The 23,643-nt window shown below is 55.9% G+C and overlaps 7 protein-coding genes across 7 annotated transcripts; all 7 read right to left on the reverse strand.

The window, feature by feature from the left end:
* Nucleotides 1-86: 86 nt before the first annotated feature.
* Nucleotides 87-1,790, reverse strand: LPMP_322980 (hypothetical protein; the record flags this gene model as incomplete). The annotated part of the gene is made up of 1 exon (XM_010703681.1): nucleotides 87-1,790. The coding sequence occupies one exon, from the start codon at nucleotides 1,788-1,790 to the stop codon at nucleotides 87-89; it is 1,704 nt and encodes a 567-aa protein (XP_010701983.1).
* A 1,185-nt stretch (nucleotides 1,791-2,975) lies between these two features.
* Nucleotides 2,976-4,871, reverse strand: LPMP_322990 (hypothetical protein; the record flags this gene model as incomplete). The annotated part of the gene is made up of 1 exon (XM_010703682.1): nucleotides 2,976-4,871. One exon carries the CDS (start codon nucleotides 4,869-4,871, stop codon nucleotides 2,976-2,978), a length of 1,896 nt encoding a protein of 631 aa, XP_010701984.1.
* A 1,789-nt stretch (nucleotides 4,872-6,660) lies between these two features.
* LPMP_323000 (hypothetical protein) lies at nucleotides 6,661-8,910 on the reverse strand (the record flags this gene model as incomplete). The annotated part of the gene is made up of 1 exon (XM_010703683.1): nucleotides 6,661-8,910. One exon carries the CDS (start codon nucleotides 8,908-8,910, stop codon nucleotides 6,661-6,663), a length of 2,250 nt encoding a protein of 749 aa, XP_010701985.1.
* A 1,961-nt stretch (nucleotides 8,911-10,871) lies between these two features.
* Nucleotides 10,872-12,284, reverse strand: LPMP_323010 (phosphatidate cytidylyltransferase-like protein; the record flags this gene model as incomplete). Its single annotated transcript, XM_010703684.1, has 1 exon — nucleotides 10,872-12,284. One exon carries the CDS (start codon nucleotides 12,282-12,284, stop codon nucleotides 10,872-10,874), a length of 1,413 nt encoding a protein of 470 aa, XP_010701986.1.
* Nucleotides 12,285-14,099: 1,815 nt separating this feature from the next.
* On the reverse strand, nucleotides 14,100-16,430 carry LPMP_323020 (hypothetical protein; the record flags this gene model as incomplete). The annotated part of the gene is made up of 1 exon (XM_010703685.1): nucleotides 14,100-16,430. The coding sequence occupies one exon, from the start codon at nucleotides 16,428-16,430 to the stop codon at nucleotides 14,100-14,102; it is 2,331 nt and encodes a 776-aa protein (XP_010701987.1).
* A 3,763-nt stretch (nucleotides 16,431-20,193) lies between these two features.
* Nucleotides 20,194-21,519, reverse strand: LPMP_323030 (hypothetical protein; the record flags this gene model as incomplete). The annotated part of the gene is made up of 1 exon (XM_010703686.1): nucleotides 20,194-21,519. One exon carries the CDS (start codon nucleotides 21,517-21,519, stop codon nucleotides 20,194-20,196), a length of 1,326 nt encoding a protein of 441 aa, XP_010701988.1.
* An 852-nt stretch (nucleotides 21,520-22,371) lies between these two features.
* On the reverse strand, nucleotides 22,372-23,247 carry LPMP_323040 (SNAP protein, putative; the record flags this gene model as incomplete). Its single annotated transcript, XM_010703687.1, has 1 exon — nucleotides 22,372-23,247. One exon carries the CDS (start codon nucleotides 23,245-23,247, stop codon nucleotides 22,372-22,374), a length of 876 nt encoding a protein of 291 aa, XP_010701989.1.
* Between the last annotated feature and the right edge of the window lie 396 nt (nucleotides 23,248-23,643).

Genomic DNA, 23,643 nt, shown 5'->3' on the forward strand with positions numbered 1-23,643 from the left:
TTAGGGGAATGCAGATGGGGGTGGACCAGTGGGCCACCCCCACTTCATCCCACAGGCCAACACACCAACGCACACCCACGCTTGCTTCACGCTCCGTCGCCCTCCAGCTCACGCATGAAGAGCGATTTGCGCTTTGACTTCCACAGCTGACCAGGAAGAAACGGCGGGAGTGGCAGGGCGGATTCGACGTCACTACCCGCTGCAACACCAGCGAGAGCACCACCATCACAACCCACCGTCCCTTGTTTGCGCTCCACAATGTCACCGATAGTGTAAGTGCTCCGCAGCAGCGACGGGGGGTATCCTGGACCTGTTTCGGAACTAATAAACTCATTACACGAGCCCAGCTCGCCGGAGGTGGTCACTTGGGGCTGTTTGACCGCAGCCACAGCAGCAGCCATGGACAAGCCGCCCACATACCCCACGTCCGCAGCAAATCGCACGTGTTTCTCTTTCCGGGGCGACGGCGCTGCGGCCGAGGCCGAAGGGGAGGCCTCAGGCAAGACATCTGCCTCGGTCAGCGTTGCCGTAACGAGGGGCCGTGCAGAGGTGAGAACAGTCGCCGAAGGCGACGACGTCGGTGCACACCCATTGATGATCTCGTTAGGTGATAAGGAGGCCGCCGACTGCACTGTCGGAAGCGTGTCAGTTCCTGCGCTGGGCTTCGCCAGCGATTGCACCATTGTCCACCCTATGTCGCCGGGGGTTTGGTACACTATTGCCTCTCCTCTACCAGTCGATAATCGACTATTCTCGGAGGTGCTGGTGACAGTGGCACGCGCAGCGCCATGTAACTGGAGAGCAGTTGTGGCAATAGGCGCCGCTGCCGGAGCCGAAGTGGGGGGTGAGGTGGGCACGGGTGCGCCCTCTGTTGCCTTTGATCTTTCGTCAATCTCAGCAGCAGCGCTACTTCGCCTCTGCAGCTCTGTGCGGATGCGCCTCTCCTTCTTGGCAATCATACGCTCCGTCATGATACGCTCGACGTAGTCATCGTCGTTGACGTGGTCGCCCAGCTCGGCCTCCAGTGCGATGAGCTCGTCTTCTGTGAGCTCATCCAGCTCATCGAAGGTGGTGAGCGCCACGTCGATGGAGTAGTCCAGCGGCAACCCAGAGGCCAGGGGTGATGCTGTCGAGGTTGGTGGTGTCGACGACAGGAGTGGGGTTAGGCAGCTTTCGAATGAAGCGAGGTGATTAGACGCAGGGGCACACACCGCATCGGGTGTCTCAAAGCGGTCAGGGGCGTTTGCCGATGCGACAGACTCCGAGGAAGAGGCGGCAGCTTGTGATTGCTGCTGCGGTGTCTCCGACAAAGGCGAAGGCTGCGACAACGACGGGGCAGCCGCCGCTCGAGTTTCCTTCTTCGCCAGCAACTCCGCCACAGCATCCTGTGCCTCGGGCAGCTCCGACAGAAATAGCTCCTGCTTCGCCCTGAGAGCATTCTGCTCCTGCTGCAGGACTTCGGTCTCCCGACGCAAGAAGTCAATGCGCCGACCAGCAATTTCTGCTGCCTGAACAGCACTGCGCTCAGCGAACCAGCCATCGCCCAGCAATACCAAGATAGTGTTCGTCGCATTCAGCTCCGCAGGATAATAGGCGAGGCCACCAGCAACAGGGGCCAGCACGCGTCTGCGGCTGCGCTCTGTCAGGACGTGAAGAGTGTCCTTGAGGGTCGCGTACTCGCGCAGCTTCTCTTGCGCTCGCCGCAGCTGCTCTTCGTTTTGGTGCAGCAGGTAGAGGTAGAGCTCCGCCCCCGTGAGCACCTCACCTTCGCCGTACTCCTCCGCGCACATTGCGGTGTCGAGCAACTACGAAGGTCGAAATAGGAAAAATGCCGTGGGGGAGGAAGCAAATTCTCCGCCGCGCACGTGCGTGCGTGAGGGGGGGGCGGTAAGAGAGAGAAAAGAGGCGGTAGCAGCAACAGCGATAAGAGTAAGAAGCAAGGAGGGGTGGAGAGAGGGAGAGGTGGAGCACTGTGGTTGAGACAGATCGTTCTGCATAAGCAGCACCAGCATAGAAATGCACGCGCTGAAGCAGAACGTGCAGCGGCTCTTGAGTCAGTGCACGAGAGAGACCGCTGGCATACGCTCCACGCACACCACATAAAACGCTGGTCTGGTGCGTGTACGGCACTGGCGATGAAACGCTACTCAAGCTGAAGTACATGTACTCTTCTTTCCTCCCGTTGCTCGATGGACTCTGTCGCTACGTCGGCTGGTGCGACATTGTATGTATCTATGCTCTGGGGCAGTCCAGTACCGGTAGATCTTGTGTGTGGGTGGAGGAGGAGGGGAGGCGACCACTAAATCCGTGAGAATCGTCACTGACACTTACCCACGCATACTCACCGCCGACAGTAGCCGTTGTGACTGCAACTCAGCCCTTCTACTCGATGTCGCACACATGTAGGCCGCCAGCACATCATCCACAAGCAGATACGAAGAAACGAGGATCAGAGGAGCAAATAAGTCAATCGATGCAACGACATCGCGGCAGTCGTCGAACCCAAAGAGAAAGCGAGAGGTGGTAAAAAAGGGGGAGACAAAAAGCAAGGCAAGTTCACCGTGGCCAAAAATGCGCGGCAACGTGGCTGTCACTACGCATCGGAACGCTTCATCCCTCCTTCCGCTTTTTTTATGCCTTCGTGGTCGGCCCCCAGTCCACCTGACACGCCTAGCTGTACATAACCGCAGAAGAGAGAGAAAAAAAGAAAACAGAGAGCGAAAGAACGGCACGGAAGTTGAGCAAAGCGCAGACAGACGTGTAGGCGCAGGAGGGCGTCAACAAAATGGGGCCACACGCAAGAGATGAAAGACGACCACCTCCGCAGCCCATGGCACATGGAAGATGAGGAAGCAGGTGGACGTGTGTCTGTGCGAGAGGTGGAAACTGTCGCGGTACTGCACCAATGCCGCAGAGCACCGCAAAAGGGGGTGGCAAAGAAAGAAAAAAAGGGAGATTACGATGCCCTGGTACCCTTAAGCAGCTGCCCTCTGCGCCTGTGCGGAGCCAGAAGACACGGCGACGAGCGTGTCCATCCGAATCTTCTCAGCTAATCGGTTACAGTCATCACGCAAGTCGTTGTCGTACGGCGTAATGCGCAGCGCTCGCTCCAGATAGCCGTGAGCCTTGTGGTACTCCTTCATCCCACACAGAGCAGCTGCGATGCGCACGTAAGCCTTGAGAAGCATGTAGACGTGGCCGCTCTGCTCGCCCAACTTCTTTGCCGCGGCGCGGCGCTGACGGATAAGGTTATCACTGTTGCTTGCCCTCTCCGCTTCCTCCGTCGCAGTGACTGTCTTCGACGCTGCCCAGTCAGGCTCGTCCTCGTCCTCCTCATCGTCGCTGTCGAGCTGATCAGCCGCGAGGCCGCCGGGCTGCTCCAGCGCAGCAGCCACTTCGCCACAGAACTGCACGATGTCATCGCAAACCTTCAGAGCCTGCTTGAATTTACCCGCACGCAGCATCGCCGCTGCGAGATTTCCCTGTGCCTTCATGTGAAACGGATCTTCCTTGAGGATGGCACTATAGGTGGCCTCGGCAGCCTCGTAGGAGCCCTGGTAATACTGCGCCGCCGCCTCCTGCATCCGCGTGGCGAGAGGGTCAGCTCGCGCGTCGTCCACGGTGATGCCGCGCTCCTTCATCTGAGCCTCAGCCATTGCCAAGTCAGCCGCTACATCATCGTCACTTGCCAGGTCTCGATAGGCGGCGGCCATGCGCAGATCCGCCACGCCGCTCTTGAGGTCATCTGCCCAGCAATAGGCGGCGCCGCGGCGGGAGTGAAGCTTCATCATGAGCCCTCGGTACCGCTCCTGTGTCACCTCGCTCGCCGGTGTGTTGGCCAGCATTGTCAGCGCTAGCGAACAGTCCTCGATAGCCCTCTTGTAGTCTGCCAGCTGCAGGTAGCACGCGGACCGGTTCATCACGCAGGTCAAGAAGGCGCCATCACGCTTAATCGACTCCGAGTACGCGTTCGCGGCCGCCTTCCACTGCTGCGCTCGGTAGCACTTGTCTGCCCTTTCCTTCCAGAACATTGGCGTGTCCTCAATCGAGACCGGCTTGTAGCGACTTTGCCGGTAGTACTCTTCATCCCCGCGGGAGCGCGTCGGCATCGCAAAGGTCTTTGGCGTGAAGTCGATGGTGACGTTGACGGTGTCCACCTGCCGGATCGTCGGTGGCGTGACGGCCGACGAGGACGACGCGGGCGTCACAAGAGAAGCAGCCTGAGGCATCGACAGCGGTGGTAATGATGCAGCAGCAGCGAAGATATCCGCCGAATACGGCGAAGGACCCGCAGGGGTGCTGCTCTTAGGCGGCAACGGCGAATCGGAAGCTACGCCCACTACTGGAGTCGCGTGGCTGTCCTCCCACGCGTATAGCTCAGTCTCAGCGGCGTCCTTCTCCGCTTTCGCCCGCTGCTCGATCTGCGTGCGCTGCGCCCTCTCCACATCCCACTGGGCCTCCAGCATACGCCGCTTCTCCGCCTCACGCTGCTTCACACGTGCATCTAGCTGCTCCCGGTACCGCTGCTCCGCCCTCCGCATCGACTCTTGTCGCCGCTGCAGCATTGCCTGTTTGCCGATGGTGGACTGATGCATGCTAAGAGCGTCCCAGACAAGGTCCTTCTCCGCCTTGTGAAGCTTGACGTGCAGAATGACACCATCCTGCGCGTCGGTGAAGTACTGTGTTGATTTGGCGGCATCGATCTCGTGCAGCAAGTCGATCGCCAGCAAGTACTGCGGCGGGGCATTGACTTTCACGAAAACGTCGGCAATCAGCACATCAATCGCGTCCTTCTTGCAGGCTTTGATGGTGATATGCAGGAGAACGTCCTCACCTGTCTGCTCCCACGTGAACTGCGGCTTTACTGGCATTCTTGTCTGCGTGAGATGTAGGTAGGGGGAGGGGGTTCACACAAGTGCACTCGCCAGTAGTATTGATGAGTTTATCCTTCTGTTCGGCCTCTTCTCTTCCCGCCGCAGGGGAGGTGGGGGGATATCAAATCGGAATCGTGTGTGTGTGTATACCTATGTGGTACTTGATTGTCTCCGAGGAGAGGGAGAGAGGCGCGCTAGTACACCTATACAAGGATGGGCACGAGCACAAGACCAACAGTAGAGAAAGAGAGAGAGAGAATCTGACGCAGGAGAAAAAAAGAGGAAAGCAAGAAGATCTTACTTACAGTGGTGCACAGTCGAACACAAAACACTATCAGCGACACAATTTGAATTCGGTGCACTCACACTAACGGATGGACACGTGGCTGAACTCGCACGTTGGCTTGCAGGAGCACAGAGTCCACACGCACATATACAGGCAGGATGCATTTTATCTTGCTCTGTGGACACCCAAAGCAAAGGAGAAAAAATGCGGAGGCGAGGACGAAGGAGAGATTGAAGAGAGGGTGCGTGCAAAGAAGGTTCCATGTGTGAGCCCTCCGTCCTTCGTACCCCATTATCCCCTGCTTGTCTGTTCACCCTCTCGCCCTCGCTACAGTCTCGTCTCTTGGATGGTTTTCCGATTCTCAGCAGAGCTGTGAGACGTGATCAGCGAGGGAGAGGCGGACACACAGACGAATAAGAGGAGGCCTCCTCCTCCTCGTATTTCCCCCACCCGCTCCTCTATCCATCGCGGATGGTCCACTCGCACGCCTCCTGCTTCGCTTTCCCTTTGGACAGAGAAAAGAAATGGCAGGCATATACATTGCGTGTGACTGTGACTGTTCTGATTTGCCACCCTGAAGTCCCCCACTCGAAGAAGCAAACTCAAGCAACGTAGGTATGCCTAGACAGAACAGCGTGGGTACGCGAGAAACGAACACTCAATACGCACAACGACAGCATCTACAACGACGCAACGCCACTCATCCATCGTCAGAGCACGGTGCAGAGGACGTGCCTGCAACCACGCAGACGCGTAAAAGCAAAAAGACACATGTGGTCGTCCTCCACGCCCAGAGGCGCAAGGGCGAGGAGGGGGTAGAATAAATGGCAAAAGAAAGCAAAAGGCAAAGCGAGCAAAACACGAGCAGAGGTAGAGGAAGCACTTGGAAGGCGGCAGGCCAATGCACGCACAGGCAATGAAGGAAAGGAAAAAAAAAACAGAAACAGGGAAAACATGAACGATCAGAGGAGGGAGGGAGAGGAGGGAGGGAGAGGAGGGAGGGAGAGGAGGCGCAAACCACACACTCCCGCAAGACAGAGTCGCTCTTGCAAGGGTACAGGAAGGACAGCACCACCACCAGCAACAGAGCTTGGGGAGAAGCAAAAAGATCACCTTTGATTCGATGCTGCTGTTGTTGCTCCGCTTCGTTTGAAGCAGGCTATACGCGTACATATAGGGGCCGACAGATGGATAGACATGCTCGCTCTGGTAGGTATCCATGGACAAGAACGCAGACAGCGACCGAGAGAAGGAGAGAGAGAGAGAGCGGGAGACATCAATAGAGACGGGAAAGTGAAGGTTAAGGAATTTGGTGCTCCACCCTCGTTGGTTAGAGACTCACGCAGACAGCCGCAAGCACAGATATGCTGATGTGCCTTTCTACTGCGTGCTCGTCACTCGTTTTCCTTTTTCGCTTTCTCTCTTTCTCGTGTGCACAGTCGTGTGCTGCTGTGGCAGCGGAGCCTATTGGTGTCCCCCTCCCTTGTGCCTCTGAACTCGCTACCGCAGCGTACCCCTTCGCCTCGACATCATTTGTGCTGCGCTGTTCATTGCTTGAGCTGCCAAGTGGCCAGCGTTTTGCCAGCCGCGTCGAAGGGTGCCCTGCGTCTTGGCGAAGTGGTAGCCGAGGATATCCCAGAAGTGCACCGTCTCACTGGCGCTGCGATGAATCACGTAAAAGGGAGGAAGCCCGTCGCTGAGACAGCGGTGCTCATCGCAATATGCACCGAAGAGAACCGCTTGCTTCAAGTTCATCTCTCCAGCAGAAGCGTGATGCGCATTCCTCTCCTCGCCTGCCGCCTCCCCTGTCTGTACGCCGTTGAAAGGCTGGTTCGTGATCATCAGCACATTATTGCGCTCCTCCACTATCCTCTGCTGGCTGTCACGGCACATTTGATAGCATACGCGGCACAGCGGCTCCCAGCCAAGCGAGTAGCGCTGGCCGTCGCACTTCACATCGGGCCCCACCCCTCGCTCAGCAGAGCACTTGGGGCAGAAGAACTGTCCGCACCGTCCGCACATGACACGCGTGACAGTGGTGGAGAAAAGTGTATGGCAGTCCGCCGCTGCGCAGGCGACACTGTAGCGCGGGACGCAGAGGTACTGTGTGGGGTCCATGACCCGCTCCCGGTACGCCTGATGGTCCATAACCTCCAGCGTATGCAGCAGCGCGCTCGACTCGCATAGAAGCGCATCGAGTCTCTGCAGAATAGGTGTGGTTTTGTCGGCAGCAGCGCTCCAGGTGGTCTCCATCTTCTCAAAGAAGGCAGCGCCAAGCACAGACGTGTCCATGACACGCACCCGGTTGGCAAGGAGAACGTCGCGGACGCGCATCCGGACGAAGGCGTTGCGTTCACGGGCGACATCAGGCTTCGTCGTAGCCACGGGATGCGAGGATAAGGCAGTAGTAGAAGAAACTGGTGCGGCCGCGGCAGCGGGTCTCTTCTCTGTTTGAGGGAGACCAGTAGCACACTGTGCCTTTTCACCCGTCCTCCTGCCCTCTTGAACTGTCAGCGATTGCTGCGGAGCTGTGGGGTGCGGCGATGCTTCCTCCTCCGCTTGTCGCGACTGCAGTCGCCGCGCATGATTGGCGAGCACGATGCGTGAGAAGGTGGTGAAGGAGCGGATTTCGTCCTCATCTTCGTCGCTCCCCTTGGTGCTGGCAGAGGTGCTCTCAGCTGCCGGTGCCGCGCTGCATTCCACCGTCACAGCGGGAATAGTGTCCATGTTCGTCGTGGCGGTGGTTACGGTGATGGCACCCCCTGAATCCTCCTGCAGCGCGCGCCGGGTAGAGTTGGGGATCCAGTGGTCCGCTGTGTACTCGAGTTCCACAGTGCATCCAGAGGGCAAGTCAGACGGGTTGTTGGCAGCAACAGAGAAGGTGGCGGCCAGTCGCGAGGAGGGGTCAGAGGCGTCATCATTCGTCGCCTCCCCACGGGCAGCAGCAGCGGCAGCGATCATGGAAGGTGGTATCTTCTCCAGCGAGATCACCGCCGGCGTTTGTGTATCAGCTGAAGGCATCGGCGGGGCAACACCCGGGGTCAAGAAATGGGCTGAGGATCCATCAGATCCGCTACCGCCATCACTAACAGTGTCTCGGAAGGCCTTGACTGTAACCGTATTCCCTTCAAAAAGAGCGGTCGCCCTCGAGGTGGCTGACATGTCGGAGAAGGCAGACTTAACTTTGACTGCAGGCGCTGATGATCCCGCGTCCAATCTGGGTGACGTCGTATTGACCACGCCTTTCCTCTGCACCACACCAGCAGCGACTGTTTCCCCCCTGTTGTTGTAGTGCCCGTCGCCTTCCTCTTTAGCGCCTCCTGCATCGTCGCCAAAGTGCACAGTGTGGACAGCAGCCTGAGCTCTCCTCGAAGCACCCGTCTCGCTGTCCTCGTCGGAGTGCACGTACACAAAGTCGTCGATGCAGGTGAGCTCAAACTCGTCGTGTAAGGCCTTCAGCTCCTTCGCGGTCAGTTGCTTGACGGAGCGGTCAATCTCCGCCTCCGAGATAAATGGTGGGGACTTGAACACGGTGAAGGGGTCGATGCGAACACTACGAAGACTGCTGCCCTCAGGTACCTTGCCAACGGTCGAGGATACGTCGCTGAGGCGGTTCCACAATGCCAGGAGGTTTTCAATGGAGTCCAGCGTTGGGCCAACAGAGGAAAGGTAAACGTGCGCACGGTCGTGCAACTCCTGTGCATCATGCGGCACCGCGTGCTGCGGCGAGTCGGCAGAAGTGAGAGTCATTCTTAATGATCCAGCGGCAACTACGTAGGGGTATGTATATGTATATGGGTGTGGGTAGGTGTGGGTGTGGATGTGTGTTGCTGTGTAACTCGAAAAGTAGAGCAACAGCTGAAGAAATGTGTCTGCAGAGGCAAAACACCGGCTGCACAGCGCGACAAGGAGTAAGAGAGAGAGAGAGAGAAAGAGTGCGATGCTCAGGCAAGTACCACGACCCACCAGCACACACCACCGACGTACTTGCGTCTCACTGGGCCAAAGAAAACCCGCGCAACGTAAGAGAGCAGAACAAAACGAGTAGGGTAACGCAGCCACAAAGGAGAAAAAAAGAGAGGGGACACAACAGCAGAGCAGTAAACAGAAAAAGTGCACGCGTGCCGACACGCACACACACAGGTAGAGGCAGTGAGAGTGTTCGACAAGGAAACAAGTAGCGACAGCAGTGCTAAAGGAAGTACGCTACGCGATGGATGAGATCAATGGATGCAGAAGAGTAGAAAAGCAAATGAAAGGGGTCAAGAAAGGCAGCGGGGTCAGTTGACATGCATGAAGAGCAGCGCGAAAAAGGAACCCCAGGTGCTGGGCGAGTGGGTGTGCTAAGAAGCGAAAGCAGGAGAGTCAGAATAGCGTGAGTGCGGAAGTGGATCACACAACCACTCCGCGTTCGGTAGAAGAAATGGGGCTCTTGCACTATTTCTCCTGCGCTGAATTCCTCTACACAGCTTCTCCTTTTTGTTGCTTTAGGTCAGATGCAGAGCCTCCGATGCAGGCCACAGAACGTTACTGAGCGGAGGCGATGCAGGTAGCTGGTGTGTGTGGGGGGGGGGGGGGGAGGGGGCAGGTGGCAGATGTCTGGCACTGGGAGAACAAACAAAAACAACCAATCAGAAGAAAGTGTGCAAAGCAAACGAAAAAAAAAAAATAATAAATCAATAAACATGAAAAATTTCAGCGAGGGTGCCTTCTCGTTGTTAGAGAGGTGGCCGAAGTCCTGCACATAGACGACGACGACGACAGCTGAAACGAAAGCTCCACGTGAAAGGTGACAAAGAGAGGAAGAAGGATGAGAGAAAGAAAACAGAAAAGAGTGATGAAGGGGGCTGCAGAAGGTAACGCGTTTTTCAACTGTGTCACCAGGTGGAAGAGAGGAATAGCGTGATGTACACCTCTCTCCACAGCGACCACACATAAAGCCGTACAACGCAAGGGAGTAGAGCGGGTCGCTCTCGCCATTATACGTGAAGCGCACCGGGTAGTTTGTAAGGTGCACGCACGTGACAATCCTGCGCTCCCATCTGTCACCAGTCAAGAAGATCAGCACAACGGTATCCTCGTGTGCAGGTTCTGTTCACGACGAATGTAATTAATGCAAAGGCACACACACACACACACACACACACACACGCAGGTCACAGTGAGGTCCTTCACCGCGAATAGGCCCCGTTTTTTCTTTCGGTGTGTTTTTTTTTGTGTGTGCTGCTGGTTTTGCTTCCCCGTAGAAGGAGGCCTCACGTGCACCCCTGGGCGGCGATTCACTGGTAGCATCTACATATGGGTGCATACACAAAGAAACGTGCACACCCACACAGACAGACAGAGAGAGAGACACACAAGTGCATCACCATCAACGCTGCACACAGTAGACATTTGCAGCCAACCTCCTCATATCATCCGTCTGCCACCGTTGCCTTTAACAGAAAAAGAAAAACAAAAAAAAGAAACAGTAAAAAATAAAAAAGGTGATCAGGCCTCCCCTGTGTGCGGCTTCAGCTACTCCTCGTAGCGGGGGTACACGCGCCTTCAGTTATCTTCATTATTCGGTTGATTCCCAGCTATCCCTCCCATCGCCACCTCAGTAGCCCGAGCAAACGGTAAGGACTGACACAGCCAGCGTCGTAAGTACGCCATTAGCAAGCGCGCGTCTGCATAACTTCACCTTACGCCTCCAAGAGAACGCGATGATTTCACAAGTCGCTGGATAGTCTCATTATGATACGCAGGGCACAGTGCATGAACGGAAACACAAGTAACATACCGTCCACACGATCCAGCAGGCCACCATGTCCGGGGATAATGACGCCAGTATCCTTCAAGCGCGCAGCACGCTTCAGCAGGGACTGCAGTAGATCCCCGCACACGCCGAGCACGCCCATGATGACGCCGAGAAGTAGCCACAGAGCAACGCTCTGGTATGCGGGGTTCACAATGTTTGGCGCCGGTGCAGCAAACAACGTCCGGTAAAACCAGAACATGAGGCCAGCAAAGCTCACTGCATTCATGACCACGCCTGCCGCAGCACCTTCCACTGACTTGTTCGGGCTGATGTCAGGATAGAGCGGGTGTGGGCTGCGCAGCAGCACCCGCATGAGCCTACTCGCCTCCGTTAGCGGTCGCTTCCCCGGCTGGTTCGCCGCTCCACTGGCTGGTGGATCCTCGCTAGTTACGTCGTAGATCCGCCCGTATCGCTCTCGCAGCGCTTTGAGGCTGCGCCCCACCACCAGGGCGAAAATGTCGTTCACGAAGTTGCTAATTAACGTTGAGGCAGCCCACGGCAAGCCGACGTTCGTGATGTGGTACACACAAAGAGGGGTAGTGAGACCAGCAATCCACAACATGCCAAAAATGTCGAGGCAGAAATCAAGGAGCTGCTCCGCTGGCTGCCGCTCTGCAATCATCTGCAGTTCTGTCAAGAGAAAGTAGTCACGCTGTGCCTTGGCCACCAGCGCTTCCTTCGTCTCTCTTTGGTTTGCCAGAGAGAGGTCCGGCCCAGCATTAAGTGCTGCCGCGGCGGTGAAGACACCACCGCATCTACCAACGTGGCCGACCACCCCCCGTGAGCTGCTCTGCAAGCAGAAGGATAGCTGCTGGCACAGACGCTCCAGCGCGTGCTCCGCATTGAGCTTCAGACGATTATGCGCCACTAGCGTCACAACGACGAAGACGAGGAAGTAGAACTCGAGCATCAAAAGAAACGCCTCCTCGCCAATGTAGGCAGCAGACGACAGCAGCACCCAGCCTAGGTGCTTCAGAACGTTGTAGAGGGTGATGGGGACCACTGGCAGGGCGTACACCTCGGGGTAGAGTGGTTCCCCTTCGATGTGAGGCGATTGCGACGTTGACGTCGCTGCATTTCCCATTGACATGAGCAGTGCCACCTTGAGGTGGCGCTTAACTCCGTTCCACTCGATGCCGCATATGAACATGGCGAAGCAGGCGAGCAGTGTTGCACAATACAACGAGTAGGCGCCAAAGGCGATGACAGCGGGACCAGCAATGCAGATAGTGACCGTTCGCATTTGAATGTTGGTGAGGCCGATCAGGTTGCAAGCCGGGCTCGCCTTGGCAGATGGCACCGTGGCCGTCCCTTCGCCGGTCATTTCTCAGTTAAAGAAAAAGATGAACGAAACAAACGAATAAGGAGAACCCGCGCTATCGCAAGAGCGTGTCTTTGTGTCCACGGAAACGAGCGCGCGTGTACACATCAACCGTAGAAAACAGCGAGGGAGCGGTAAAGAAATGCACTAGTGAAATCCTGCAGTGTAACCCACAAGGATCCCATACACTTCTCTACAGAACGAGCATGTGCTCATAAATAGACAATGTGAAAATGAGAGCAACGCGAATAAACGAGAGAACTTAGAGGACGGCCTGAAGGAGTACGGGGGAGAGGAATATGCACATGTACGCGCCTTGTCAGGGCTACGGCGGCGGTCGCGGTTTGTTATGCAGTTGTTACGAATCCTCCTCCTTTGTTTGTTTATGGACGTGTCAGTGAATTGATGGTCTGCGCCTTCGCTCTGTCAAGGACGGAGCTTTTTGCGTAGTTGCTGCTTCGTCGGTGGGGAGGAGGGTCGCGTGCGGGCCTACAGCCAAAAGCGAAACACTGCAAGGGAGATACACAAGAGTGATAAAACAGGAAGAGAAGTGAGCTGGGGGATAGAGAGAGAGAGAAAGGGAGAGAGGTTCAAGAGGAACGAGCTGGCACACCTCACGGCAAGAGCGGTGATGAGGTTGTTATTCAAGGATAAAGGGACGTCAAGGATGCACGTGGGTGTGGGGGGGGGGGTGTATCTGCGTCTTCGTAGGTACGGGTGGGCCACGTTTTTCGGTATACATTCCCACACATCTTCGTTTAAACAATCTCTTTGATCAGGCTTTAGTCAGCCGCGCTACAACATCTCGCAACTCAGCAAAGTACCACGTTGTGCCCCCTCGTCAGTGAGATAATATAATGGAGAAAAGCTCATCAAGGAAACATAGAGAGAGCAAGGCCCAGTCAGCGCGAAGGAGGCGGCGGCTGAGTAACTACATCTGCCGTCCTTGTTGCCGTCGTCCACAATGAGAAAACACCACCCTCATAGCGCATGATGAGGTTTGCACCGTATGGGCACCGCTGTTGCGGCACAGGCACAAGGGTGCATCGAAGGAAACGCCTGTGAGCGGCATAAACCGGCGGGGAGCGCAGCGAGGAAAACAAGAGAGAGGAAGCGCCTCCACACCGCGGCGCAAACATGCATACTTACCAAGATTGATGCAGCTTACCACCATCGCCACCCATCAGCCCAATCAGAAAGTGTGAACGAGAGGGAACAAGAAAAGGAAAAGGAGAAAAGAAAAGATGGAAAGGGAAAGGGAAAGACGAAGCCCAAATAATGGGCACACGCACACGGCTCAAGCCCACAAACACAAACATGTGCATATCTGTTCCGCAGAACGCAGAGAAAACGCCCAACAGTAAAGCAGCGAAAGGGCACCGTGATCAAACCGAGTATCAGGTAGGGTGGAATGCGGAAACAAAAGAAGAGAGCAAGTCACACAACTGCGGAGGCACTGCAACCTCACAGCCCCAGAAACAACAACAACAACGATTAAGAAAAGAGGAGTCGCTCTCCAGAGTCTGGGAAGAGCTCTGATGAAAAGAGAGCAGCGGGGATTCGCTCGTGCAGTGCTCGCTGAGCAAGTCCATGCGATCATCGCTGGATTGAAGCATTTCGAGAAAGCAAACCAGAGAACAAGGTGTGGTGCCCCCTTTATCCGCTCCCTCGCAGTACCCTCGCTGCCGTTGCGTTGAACTCGAGAGCCGCCGTGCTTCGAACCACCTCGCTCTCTCACCCTCGCTCTGTTCGCAGATGGTGCCTCTTCCCCTTCTGACATCACTGCTACAACCGACCATTCACGCAGTGCGGGTCCCTTCAAAAGAACAGAAGTTCGAAATAGTGGTACGCCAAGGCAATGATCGCCACCCAGAGAATGGTAGCACTTGTGATGCTGCCGCCGTGCACCACGCGCCACAGTCGTCGCTTACCACGATGCCACTTGCCAAAGACGGACACGTGGAAAAGTAGCTTCATGACACCCCAGTGAATTTCCTCTTCAGAGCTAAGGCTCTCGCCGGGCACAGCGTCATCAGATGCGGGAGCGGTCGCCGGTCCGTTCGTGTCACCAGAAGGCTTTGGGGGTGTAACTGCATTTCCACCGCTAGCTTCGTCCTTCACGGGAGGCTTCGGAGCGGAGACAGTGCTGCTCGGCTTTCCCTGGCTCCCCACACCACACGCCTCCAGCACGAAGCCCACGAAAGAGAAGGAGCTGTGGTGCTGCAGCACAACATCGGGCGAGTTGATGCTGCCGTCAGCGCTGCCACGGAAGAGGCGAATTGTGGCGTTTAGATTCCTGTTGTAGAATCGAGCTGTCTCTGCGTCCAGCAGCTCGTACTCCCCTCCCTCCTCCTCGCCACTGCTGCTGCTCATGCCGGGAGCTGAACGGATGCCGTCTGCATCGTCACTGTGATAGCCTGACGTGTACCGATGCTTCATGTTCGACGTTCGGCGAATGAGCGACGATGTTGTACTTGTGGAGGCGCCTGCCGTCGCTGCTCCCTGCACCGGGGATGTGGAGATCTCTGACGGTTGCAGTAACCCTTGCAAGCGCTCCCAGAGCACTACAGCAGCCTGCTTACCGCCCTGAGTGGTGAAACAGGACGGCGTACGACGGGTGCGACGTCCGCGACTCTCCATCAGCAGTGGCTTCAGATCCCAGATGCGGACGCACTGAGTGTGCGCGTGGCCGGAAGCTGATGCGCCAGCCGCTGACCTTTGTCGCCCCGCGCGCCGCGGTGGGCGTGCGCTACAGCGGGAGGAAAACACCGAGCTTGTCGCGCTGCACTGTAGCAGTGCCCCTGCACTCGTATCGGAGGGCGACGTCAAGGCGGCGTCTGAAGCTGAGGCGTCGCTCATCACTGACGCCCCCAGCTGCTGTGACGACGTCGGGGATCGCGAAGTGGTCGTAACGGGGAGCTGGGATAGCTCTACTCGGCTCCCTAAGGGCGAAGCTTCCCGTAGCAGCGAGGTGGTGCGCGGCTCCAGCACTTCCTCGCGCAGCACACAATCCAGCACCGACACCAGTTTCTCCTCCCGGACATAGTAAGACGCCTCGAACGTGAACAGTCGTGATCCTTCAGCATTGCTGATGGCCACGTGACCCGCCAGCGGAAACAGCCATGACACAAACGGGGCGGGGAAGAAGAAGACGCAGCAGCCGAAGTGCTGCAGCTCCACCGCCGTCCGCGAGGACAGCCGAAGTTCCGTGCCCAACGGAGACAGTGGCACACTAGAGGTGTGCAAGGCTGGGAAGCTGTCCAGCAACTTGGCCGTCGCTGTCGCAAGTGAAGTCAGCGCCGGCGGGCTTGGGGAGTCACTTCTATTCATGATGGCATCGCTGTCGGCGCGCAGGCTGTATGTCTGAGAGGGAAACACTGAGTCAGTAGACGCCACACTTGCAGCAGGAGCACGTGTGGCTGTGGCCACTTCGCCAGAGGGGCCGCACGTGGCAGCACTAGTGGACTGTACAGATGAAGCGCAAGCTTTCGCGGAGAGGGGTGGAACTCCGGGAAAGGAAGCCGCTGTCGAGCAGGGCATGGTACCACTGCCTCCCAGCTTGAGGAGAGCCGAGCTGAAGGAGGGACTTCGCTTCGTAGATCTCCGCCGCACAACGGTCTGCACAGCTGCACTCCCATTCGTTCCCGATGCAGCGGAGTCGGTGGGCATGGTTGACTGCTGCCGCTCAAGCACATATTGATCCGTGTCCGTTGTAGGATTCACATCAGCAACCTCGCCCGTGCAGTTTGCCACGTACTGAGACGTGTCCTGGCAGCTGTCAATTGCCGTCCGCTGGCGGTGACCGTAGTCCAACGCAAGTGCCGCCAAGGGCGACGGCGTCGCCGCAGATTCTGACGTGTTCACTGGAGATTGCTCGTCGGCTTCGTCGTCGGCGTCTAGACTTGTGGTGGTGGCACTGCGGCAGTTTAGCCACGGCGACGTCGGGTCCGTCGTAAAAGGAGAGTGGCGATCGCAGCTTTGCATCACCACTGCACCCTCATCAGGGAAGGAAGAAGCACGCGGGCTCGTGGGTGAACGGGACACAGCGGCCACCGCGTCTGCTCTGCTCGATGAGCGGGTTCCATGGTCGCTTAGGAACTTGTTCTCCCTATGATCGGAAGAGGAAAGCATGGCGGCCACGCTCGGCATACACTTCGCTTCTCCCACGACAAGGAAAGCAGTAGCGGCAATAAGCGCGCACACAGTCAAACGCTAGAAAAGTAGGCCCAGTCGAGACGGAAACCGGAAAAGAGCGGAGGCGTATTGAGCCGAAATCAGGAGAGAAGCAAAATCAAAAGAGAGGGAGAAGAGAGAAAATGCAGAATCAAAGAGGTGCTGCTTATATGCGCACAAGCGAGAAAGAAAAGAACGAAACAACAAGAACAAGGGTGCCCCACCTAGTATGGGATCTAATGAAATGCCCAAAGACAGAAAATGACTTGTCTGATGTTGGCAGGCCCAAGACACCGCTCTGCATGTATACAATGAAATCAAACCAAAGAAAAAAGGCGAGGTCAACACGATACGGTATGTCTATCAATACACGTACAGAAATACACTCTGCAGCGACACACACACACACACACAGACGCACACGCACACACGGTGTGTGGGGGGGGGTGATGATTGATTCACCTTTTTCTGCTCTCCCTCCTTTCCACTTCGTCCACTCTGACGGGGAAGCAAAGGAGAAGGCAAGCACTACCACACGAGAGACAAAAGAGCAAACGGCGAATGAGACGAGCACGCCGACAAAGCCACAAGAACAAGAGGGGAATAAAACACCACTCAACACAAGCGGAAAAAAAAAACCAAAGTCACACAAGTTCACTCGACAGCAGATGCGACACAAACACACAAGACGGGAGGAAGAAGAGAGGAAGACAACGGGCTCTCTTTTGAGGGAGATAACGAGAGAAATGGCGCTGAAGAAATAGAGAAGGAGAGAAACAGAGGCAGTCAACGATCGAATCTATTGTCCGGTACTCTCGCGTTGCTCTGCAGTGGTCTTGGGGGAGGGGGAGGGGAGTTGCAGCCCTACTCGCTCTTCTTTTGTGTGGGTTGCACAGTCTCAGACTCGCGCCGTACGTATCCTCCGCCTGTCCTCCTATTCGATCCTCCTCACAAGTTGTCCCGTCTTACTTCGCTCAGCTGGTTATAAAACGCGAGAAAAAAAAAGCACAAAGACTAGACAAAAATGAGAGGAGAAAGAGAGACGGACACTGTGGTGCGTGGCACTGAATGAGGAAGCAATAAAATCATATACATAGAAGGAACCAAGAAAAAGACGGTGTGTATGTGTGTGTGGGTGTGTGTCTGTTGTTGCGCTTCTGTGCAGGAACAACACACAAAAAAAAAAAAGAGGAAAAACACGACGATACAGAGAGAGAGAACCTGATGGATGTATGGGTGGGGGCAGATGTGCTGATGCTGACCTTCCCCGCTATACTCGCACCAACAGCAGCACACCCACTGTATCACGATGTCCACGGCGCCGCCTAGAGCTGAGCTGGAAGTCCTACTCTTTTCCCTGTGCTCTCGCACCTCTTACACTCCCCTCTTTTGGTTCGAAGTTGCCTGCCTGACAGTGGAGACGAGGGAAAAGACGAGAGAGATCGCACACACGCACACACACAAAGCAGCGAAAGTGAGTAACAAGACAAACGTGTGCTTGTGTTTACGTCGTCGCTCTTTTTTCTTTCGACTCCCGCTGAACTCCGCACAAGTGTCCGTGCTCGATCCGCTGCCAGGGCTTCACGACTTCGGAGAAGACTTGTACTAAGACCCCAGGCGCAAGAAAAATGCGAGGGGAGAAAGGAAGTAAAACACCGAAGAAGAAGAAAAGAAAAACAGGGGAAAGACAGCACTGTACGCGCACACACACACACACACACACACACAAGCACACAAGCACACAAGCAGACGTAGGCCGCGTCTGCCTCGTTATCGATCGCAAAGACGTCGCAGGAGAGAGTGGAGAAATTAATCAGAAACGAATAACGATGCGTGAATATGTAATCTGGAGGAAGCGAGAGCGTGTAGAGGGATGTGGGTGCGTGGATGTGCTTTTTTTTTTTCTTTCGTGTGATTCACGGCGAACGAGGGAAACACAGCGACAGGAAGAAAAGGTACCAGAGAGGTGACCAGCGAATTGCAGGTAAAACAGCTAAGAGCGGCAGTGGGACAGAGGCGAGCTTGGTGTGGGTGTGCTTGTGAGGAGTCGGGAAGACAGTAGGAGGTGGGTGTAGTGTCCGCAATGCGGAAACAAAGGCAATTAAAAAAAAAAACGGGGGAAAGGGAAGCAGCTTAGATTAACAAGCCACACTAACAGGATGCCGACACACAAACAAACTACAGGAAGGAAGGGGGAAAAGTGCGGAAGACGCGCCCAACCGTAGCCGTGGCACAAAAAAGCAGTGAGTCAACTAAACTCCTGTGGGTAGTGATCAGTGGGCAAGTGGGTGGGTGCGGAGTAGAGGAAAGTGGAAGATGAAATGTAAAACAGATTTAGGAGAGAACACTGATAAAGGTACAAAAAACTGAAGAGAAGGCAGCGAAGCAGAAAGAACCAGAGGAAATGAAAAAGGGGAGGCAGCAGCAGGTGAGGAAGTAGGAAGTCAGAGAGATTGTGATTCTTGGGTACGTTTGCGCATGACGTCGTTGAAAAAAAAAAACACAAGCACCTCTTGAAAGAGCGAGGAGAGCGAACGACTAAGACAACGACGCCTCGTGTGTTCTATGGGTGTTTCTCGTCTGCTGATCAATGATGGTGCCGTATATCGGCAGACACAAGCGCAGCTGTTGCCTCTCTCTTATATACGCACACGTCAATAAATAAATAAAACGAAAGGAGGAAGAGGGCACGTGCAACAGGCGTTCAAAAATTCAGCAAGATCGAAGAGGAAAAGTGACAAGAGATCAAGATAGAGAGTGGCGTCGCTTGTGCATGCGTGTGTGGGTGTGGGTGTGTGGATGTGTACGTTGGGGAAGTGGACTTACTCGCCTGTACAAAAGACTGGGCCTCTACGTGGACAGAGTGCGAGTTTTCTCACTATTAGGGGAATTGCTGAGGAAAGGAGGAGAGGAGGGTGCTTGCGTATCCCACACACTACTGGCTTTTAGGCAGCACGTCCAGGGGGAATGTGGGGGGGGGGTGAGGGTGCACGCGTCATGGTAGGAGAAAGAGGAGGAGGGAGAGGCAATGAGAAACGCAAAGTCGCCAGAAAGTCGAGGAGAAAGAGAAAGAGAGCGCATATAAGTGCGTGTGTAGGTATGCAAGGAAACGAGAAGCACGCGTCATTTGTAGAAGGCATGCTACCGGCTGAAGACACAAGTATCTCTTTAAAGCGTAGAAGGGATGCTACGACTGTGTAAACACGCTTACACGAAGCAAGAGCACACTCACGAGAGAGGGGGCGGCGCACACCTCCTCCGTTTACAAGATACAGTCTCTTTTTTGTTTTTGTCTGGGCCTCTTCCGCCTCCCGCCAGCACGAGCCTCCGCTCTCCTTCCGAGATGGAGGGGAGCAAAAGAGAGAGAGAGAGCAGCCTCCGATGATCCCTATGTGAGCGTATTCTGTGACCATATCACATCTCTCTCTCTTCCTCTGGAACCGCTCTCCGTCACACCTTCGTGTCTTCTCAAATACACGTCACTGGGCACATATGCTCCTGTGCGCGCCTGCCTGCTCACACGCTACGAACGACGAGAGGGGGCGCCGAGGGCTACAGGCACCACAACAAAGCAAAGGCGAGAAATAAAAAGAGTTCATCCTCAAACGACATCACTTGGGCTGTGCAGCTGCTCGTGTAGCCAGCACCTCAAATCATGCAAGTGCCTCCAAGAAAAACAACACGCGTATAGCCTTTAAGAGAAGGCCTGGTGTATAGCCACCCCCCTGTTACACTGCATTCACACCTTGCAACAATAAGAACACCGAGGGCCCATCGCCTGCCCCGTACCTCTGCCGCCGCCGTCCTCGGGGCGGGCGTCCGAAGTGGTGATCTCCGTTGAGGACCGATAGATGACTGCCATGCAGGAAGGACACAACCAGCCCAAGTAGGAGGGGTACTCACTGTCCTTCGCGCGAGGTGCAATTGCGGTATCGGCATTCTCTGTCCTGGCTTTCTTTAAGTCGAGCATCGAGTCCTCTGTTGAGGCAACATCCGCCGCGCGACATACTCGCGGAGGCACCAGCGGCAGCATCGTAGGGCCCACAACGTACTGAGATGCAATACGGTCCCGCCTCTGGCGGGCCCGGCCGCCGATGAGCGACATGGCAGCACTCGCACCATCCAGCAGGTGGCCGAGGTCATGAAAACTGAACCGGGAAGCGCAGAAGCCACCGAGGCTTGAAGCTAGTGCCACGAGGCGGTTCTCCGTCAAGTCGGTCTGCAGTACGGCTTCGCCGAAGCACGACACAGTCACACCCATCTTGCTTGCCGTCATAGCCGCCACCGCGAGAGCGCACTCTGCGCTGTATGGCGGCACCTCAGTTGCACTAGCGTCGCTGAACACAAGAATGCTCCCAGCACTACGCGGTGGAGGTGCAGAATTTACGTCACCGCTGCTGGTAGAGTCGCCGGCAGCCGCTTCAGCAGGCGTCTCTCCAGCCCCGTTTTCTGCCTCATCCCTAGCCGCCGCCCGAAACGCGGTGCTCGGGTGCGCGCGCAGATAGCAGAGTGAGGCCAGTAGTGCCCCTGCCAGAGAGCTCCACATGTTTGTGGCATCAGAGGACAGTGATGCAGATGCCGAGGCTGCAGCTGAGGGCTCTCTGAATCCCTTCACGGAAGAGGCGTCGTCCTTTGCACTGGCAGTTAGCATGGTGTTGTTGTGTTCCTGTGCCGCCCGCAGTACCGCCTGCTGAAGGATTAGAGGAGAGCGAAAACGAAAGAGCTGCGCAAAGGCGAGGGTCCTCTCTGCGGCATCACTCTCCGTCCCCCCGTCCCCGCCGTCCCCTTCGGGCGAGAACACCGACCCTGTCGCATCTGACAAGGCGGGGTAAGTGGCCCCCACCCGATCCAGGGCGTGGTTGCGGTCCGGCACGGCCGAAGAGTACACGCACTTGGTGCCTCTGTACGGGTCCGCAAAGAAGACGGCGATTAATGGGATGAAGTCGGGTGCGCTGGCGCGCACGCTGGACTGCACCGCATGCACACACCGCAGCGCGTTGCCGACTAGATCGTCCGTGTAGCAGCCATTGCTGGAGTGGAGAAGACACACGTACGAGGACGGCATGGCGGTGCAGCAATGAAACAAAAAAAAATGTGGCAAATGAGAGAAGAGGTGCCCTTCACGGGTGAATGAAGTCGTGCCTGCGGATATGATACAAGGGAAGGCAGTAATGCAGTGGACGGCAAACTCCCTCAGCGTATGTGAGTTTTAAAGGGGTGGCTACAAACCCTGTATCAACCCCTTACATTCATTCCAGTTAGCGAAGCAGGTGATGGAACGGCACGGCACAGGCGGAGAAAGCGAAAGAGACGCATGCGCACGTGCAATCGTTGGCATTCACACGTAAATGGACAAGAGTCAGGGAGGTGGAGAAAGAAAGGAAAGAATGGGGAGAGGTGGCTGCGATGGGGCTGAGGGAACACAGACAGCGACAAAGAAGTCACATCGAAGAAGAGCCGAGGTGACCACCTCTCAATAGTCCATTAGGGTGGACTCGTCGTTGCCGTCCACGTCTCCATTCAATTTCATTCCTTCTTCTTTTTTTGCTTCTTTCACCTCTCGGCCTTGGCTACTTCTGAGGTTTGATCAGCGGAATCATCACACACCAACGCAGACGTGCACCCACAATCGAAAAAAAAAAACACACAAAAAGCGAGCATATAGCATGAAACGAAGATGGAGAAGAGCGTGCCGTGAGAAGACGAGTAGAGAGAATGGGGGGACTAGAGAGCTCGCCATCATAGCGAAAGAAGAAGAGAGAACCCTAGGGCGAGAGCGCAAGTAACAGGAGAGAGCCAGGGTAACAGAAATTTAAAAAAAAAAAGAGAGAAGCGTGGCCCTTCTGGAGAGAAAAGTAAGAGGTAGAGGAAAGGCAGAAAGGGTAGGAGAGGCCCATATGGTGCCTAGCCGCCTCACCTACCGCAGGTCACTCATCCGCTCACGAAGAGCTTGCTTCCCCTTGAGGATCATCTTCTCGCGGAGGTCGTCCAGGGGGCAGATGGAGTCGTACTCGCGAACCGCCTCGTCGAACATGGCCGTGTCCTCGCCTTGGATAGCTGCAATCATGTCCGTCATAACCATGTGCTCGCGAGTGTTCATGTTGAACTGCGTGTCGAGGTCCTGGTACTCCTGGAAACGCTCCTCGAGCACGCCTACATCCTCCATGAGACTCTCCGGCGTCATGAGGGCCAGTTGGCACAAGAGAGCCGTAAAGAACAGCTTGCGTGCGTTGCCGCGCGCCACACGGTCCTCCAACGCCTCGCGGGCCAGATGGTCGTAGAGCTGCTGCGCCCCGGCGTAGTCGCCAGAGCCTGCCTTTATGTTCGCCATCTTGAGCACAATCTCAGAGGCCGTCACCTTCGCACCTTGATTGCGGAAGTAGCGCACGGCCTCTTGCAGCCACCTTATAGCCTCATCGCCCATGGTGATGTCGCCCAGTAGAGAGCACACCTTGGCTGCGTTTGTGTACTTCTGGGCCTTGTCATACATGTCCACAACGTCCTTGAGCAGCGTCGCTGCCGACTTCGCGTCGCCGGCCTTGAAGTAGGCCTTTGCTGCCTCCTCCATCTCCACCGCCTGATCACACTCGCTGTTGTTCTTGCAAGACATTTCAGAGGCACGCTTGTACGCCTGGGCCACCTTCGTAAAATTGCCAGCTGCCTTGTACTGCGTGGCTGCCTGCAGAAATGTGTCATGCGACTCATCCACTTTCGTGTCGCTCGACGAGAACCACGAGCGCTTCTTCAGCTTTTTCTCCGCCTCCGCCATCAACGCATCGCCACGCTCCTCCATCTTTCCAGGCGTGCCTTATAGTATTGATGATGTCTAGTGAGAACGTGAGATGATGAAGCTGCCCTACGTACAACAAGTTGCACAGGAAGGCGTATGTGGGTAAAGGTTTGTGGGTGAACAGTGGTGTGCTGCAGACGTCCACCATTTATGCGTAACTCGTAAGCAACTGAGATGCGCCACTACGTTTAGCGTGTCATATGTGGAGAGATCGAGACGGCCGATGGTCATGTGGCCACCGCGCCGCACCAGGCAAAAGTTGTCGCGGGTGCCCACAGCAAGTGGAGCATGTGTATGTACGATCAAAAGACGAAAATGAGAAGATAAGGGGGTATCTAGAGTCCGTCCGCAGACAAGAAAAGAACCCCTGCCTGACTAGCAGCGGGGGGTTCTCGACCT

The sequence above is a fragment of the Leishmania panamensis genome (assembly GCF_000755165.1).
Source record: "Leishmania panamensis strain MHOM/PA/94/PSC-1 chromosome 32 sequence".
In the NCBI taxonomy this organism is placed as follows: Eukaryota; Euglenozoa; class Kinetoplastea; order Trypanosomatida; family Trypanosomatidae; genus Leishmania; species Leishmania panamensis.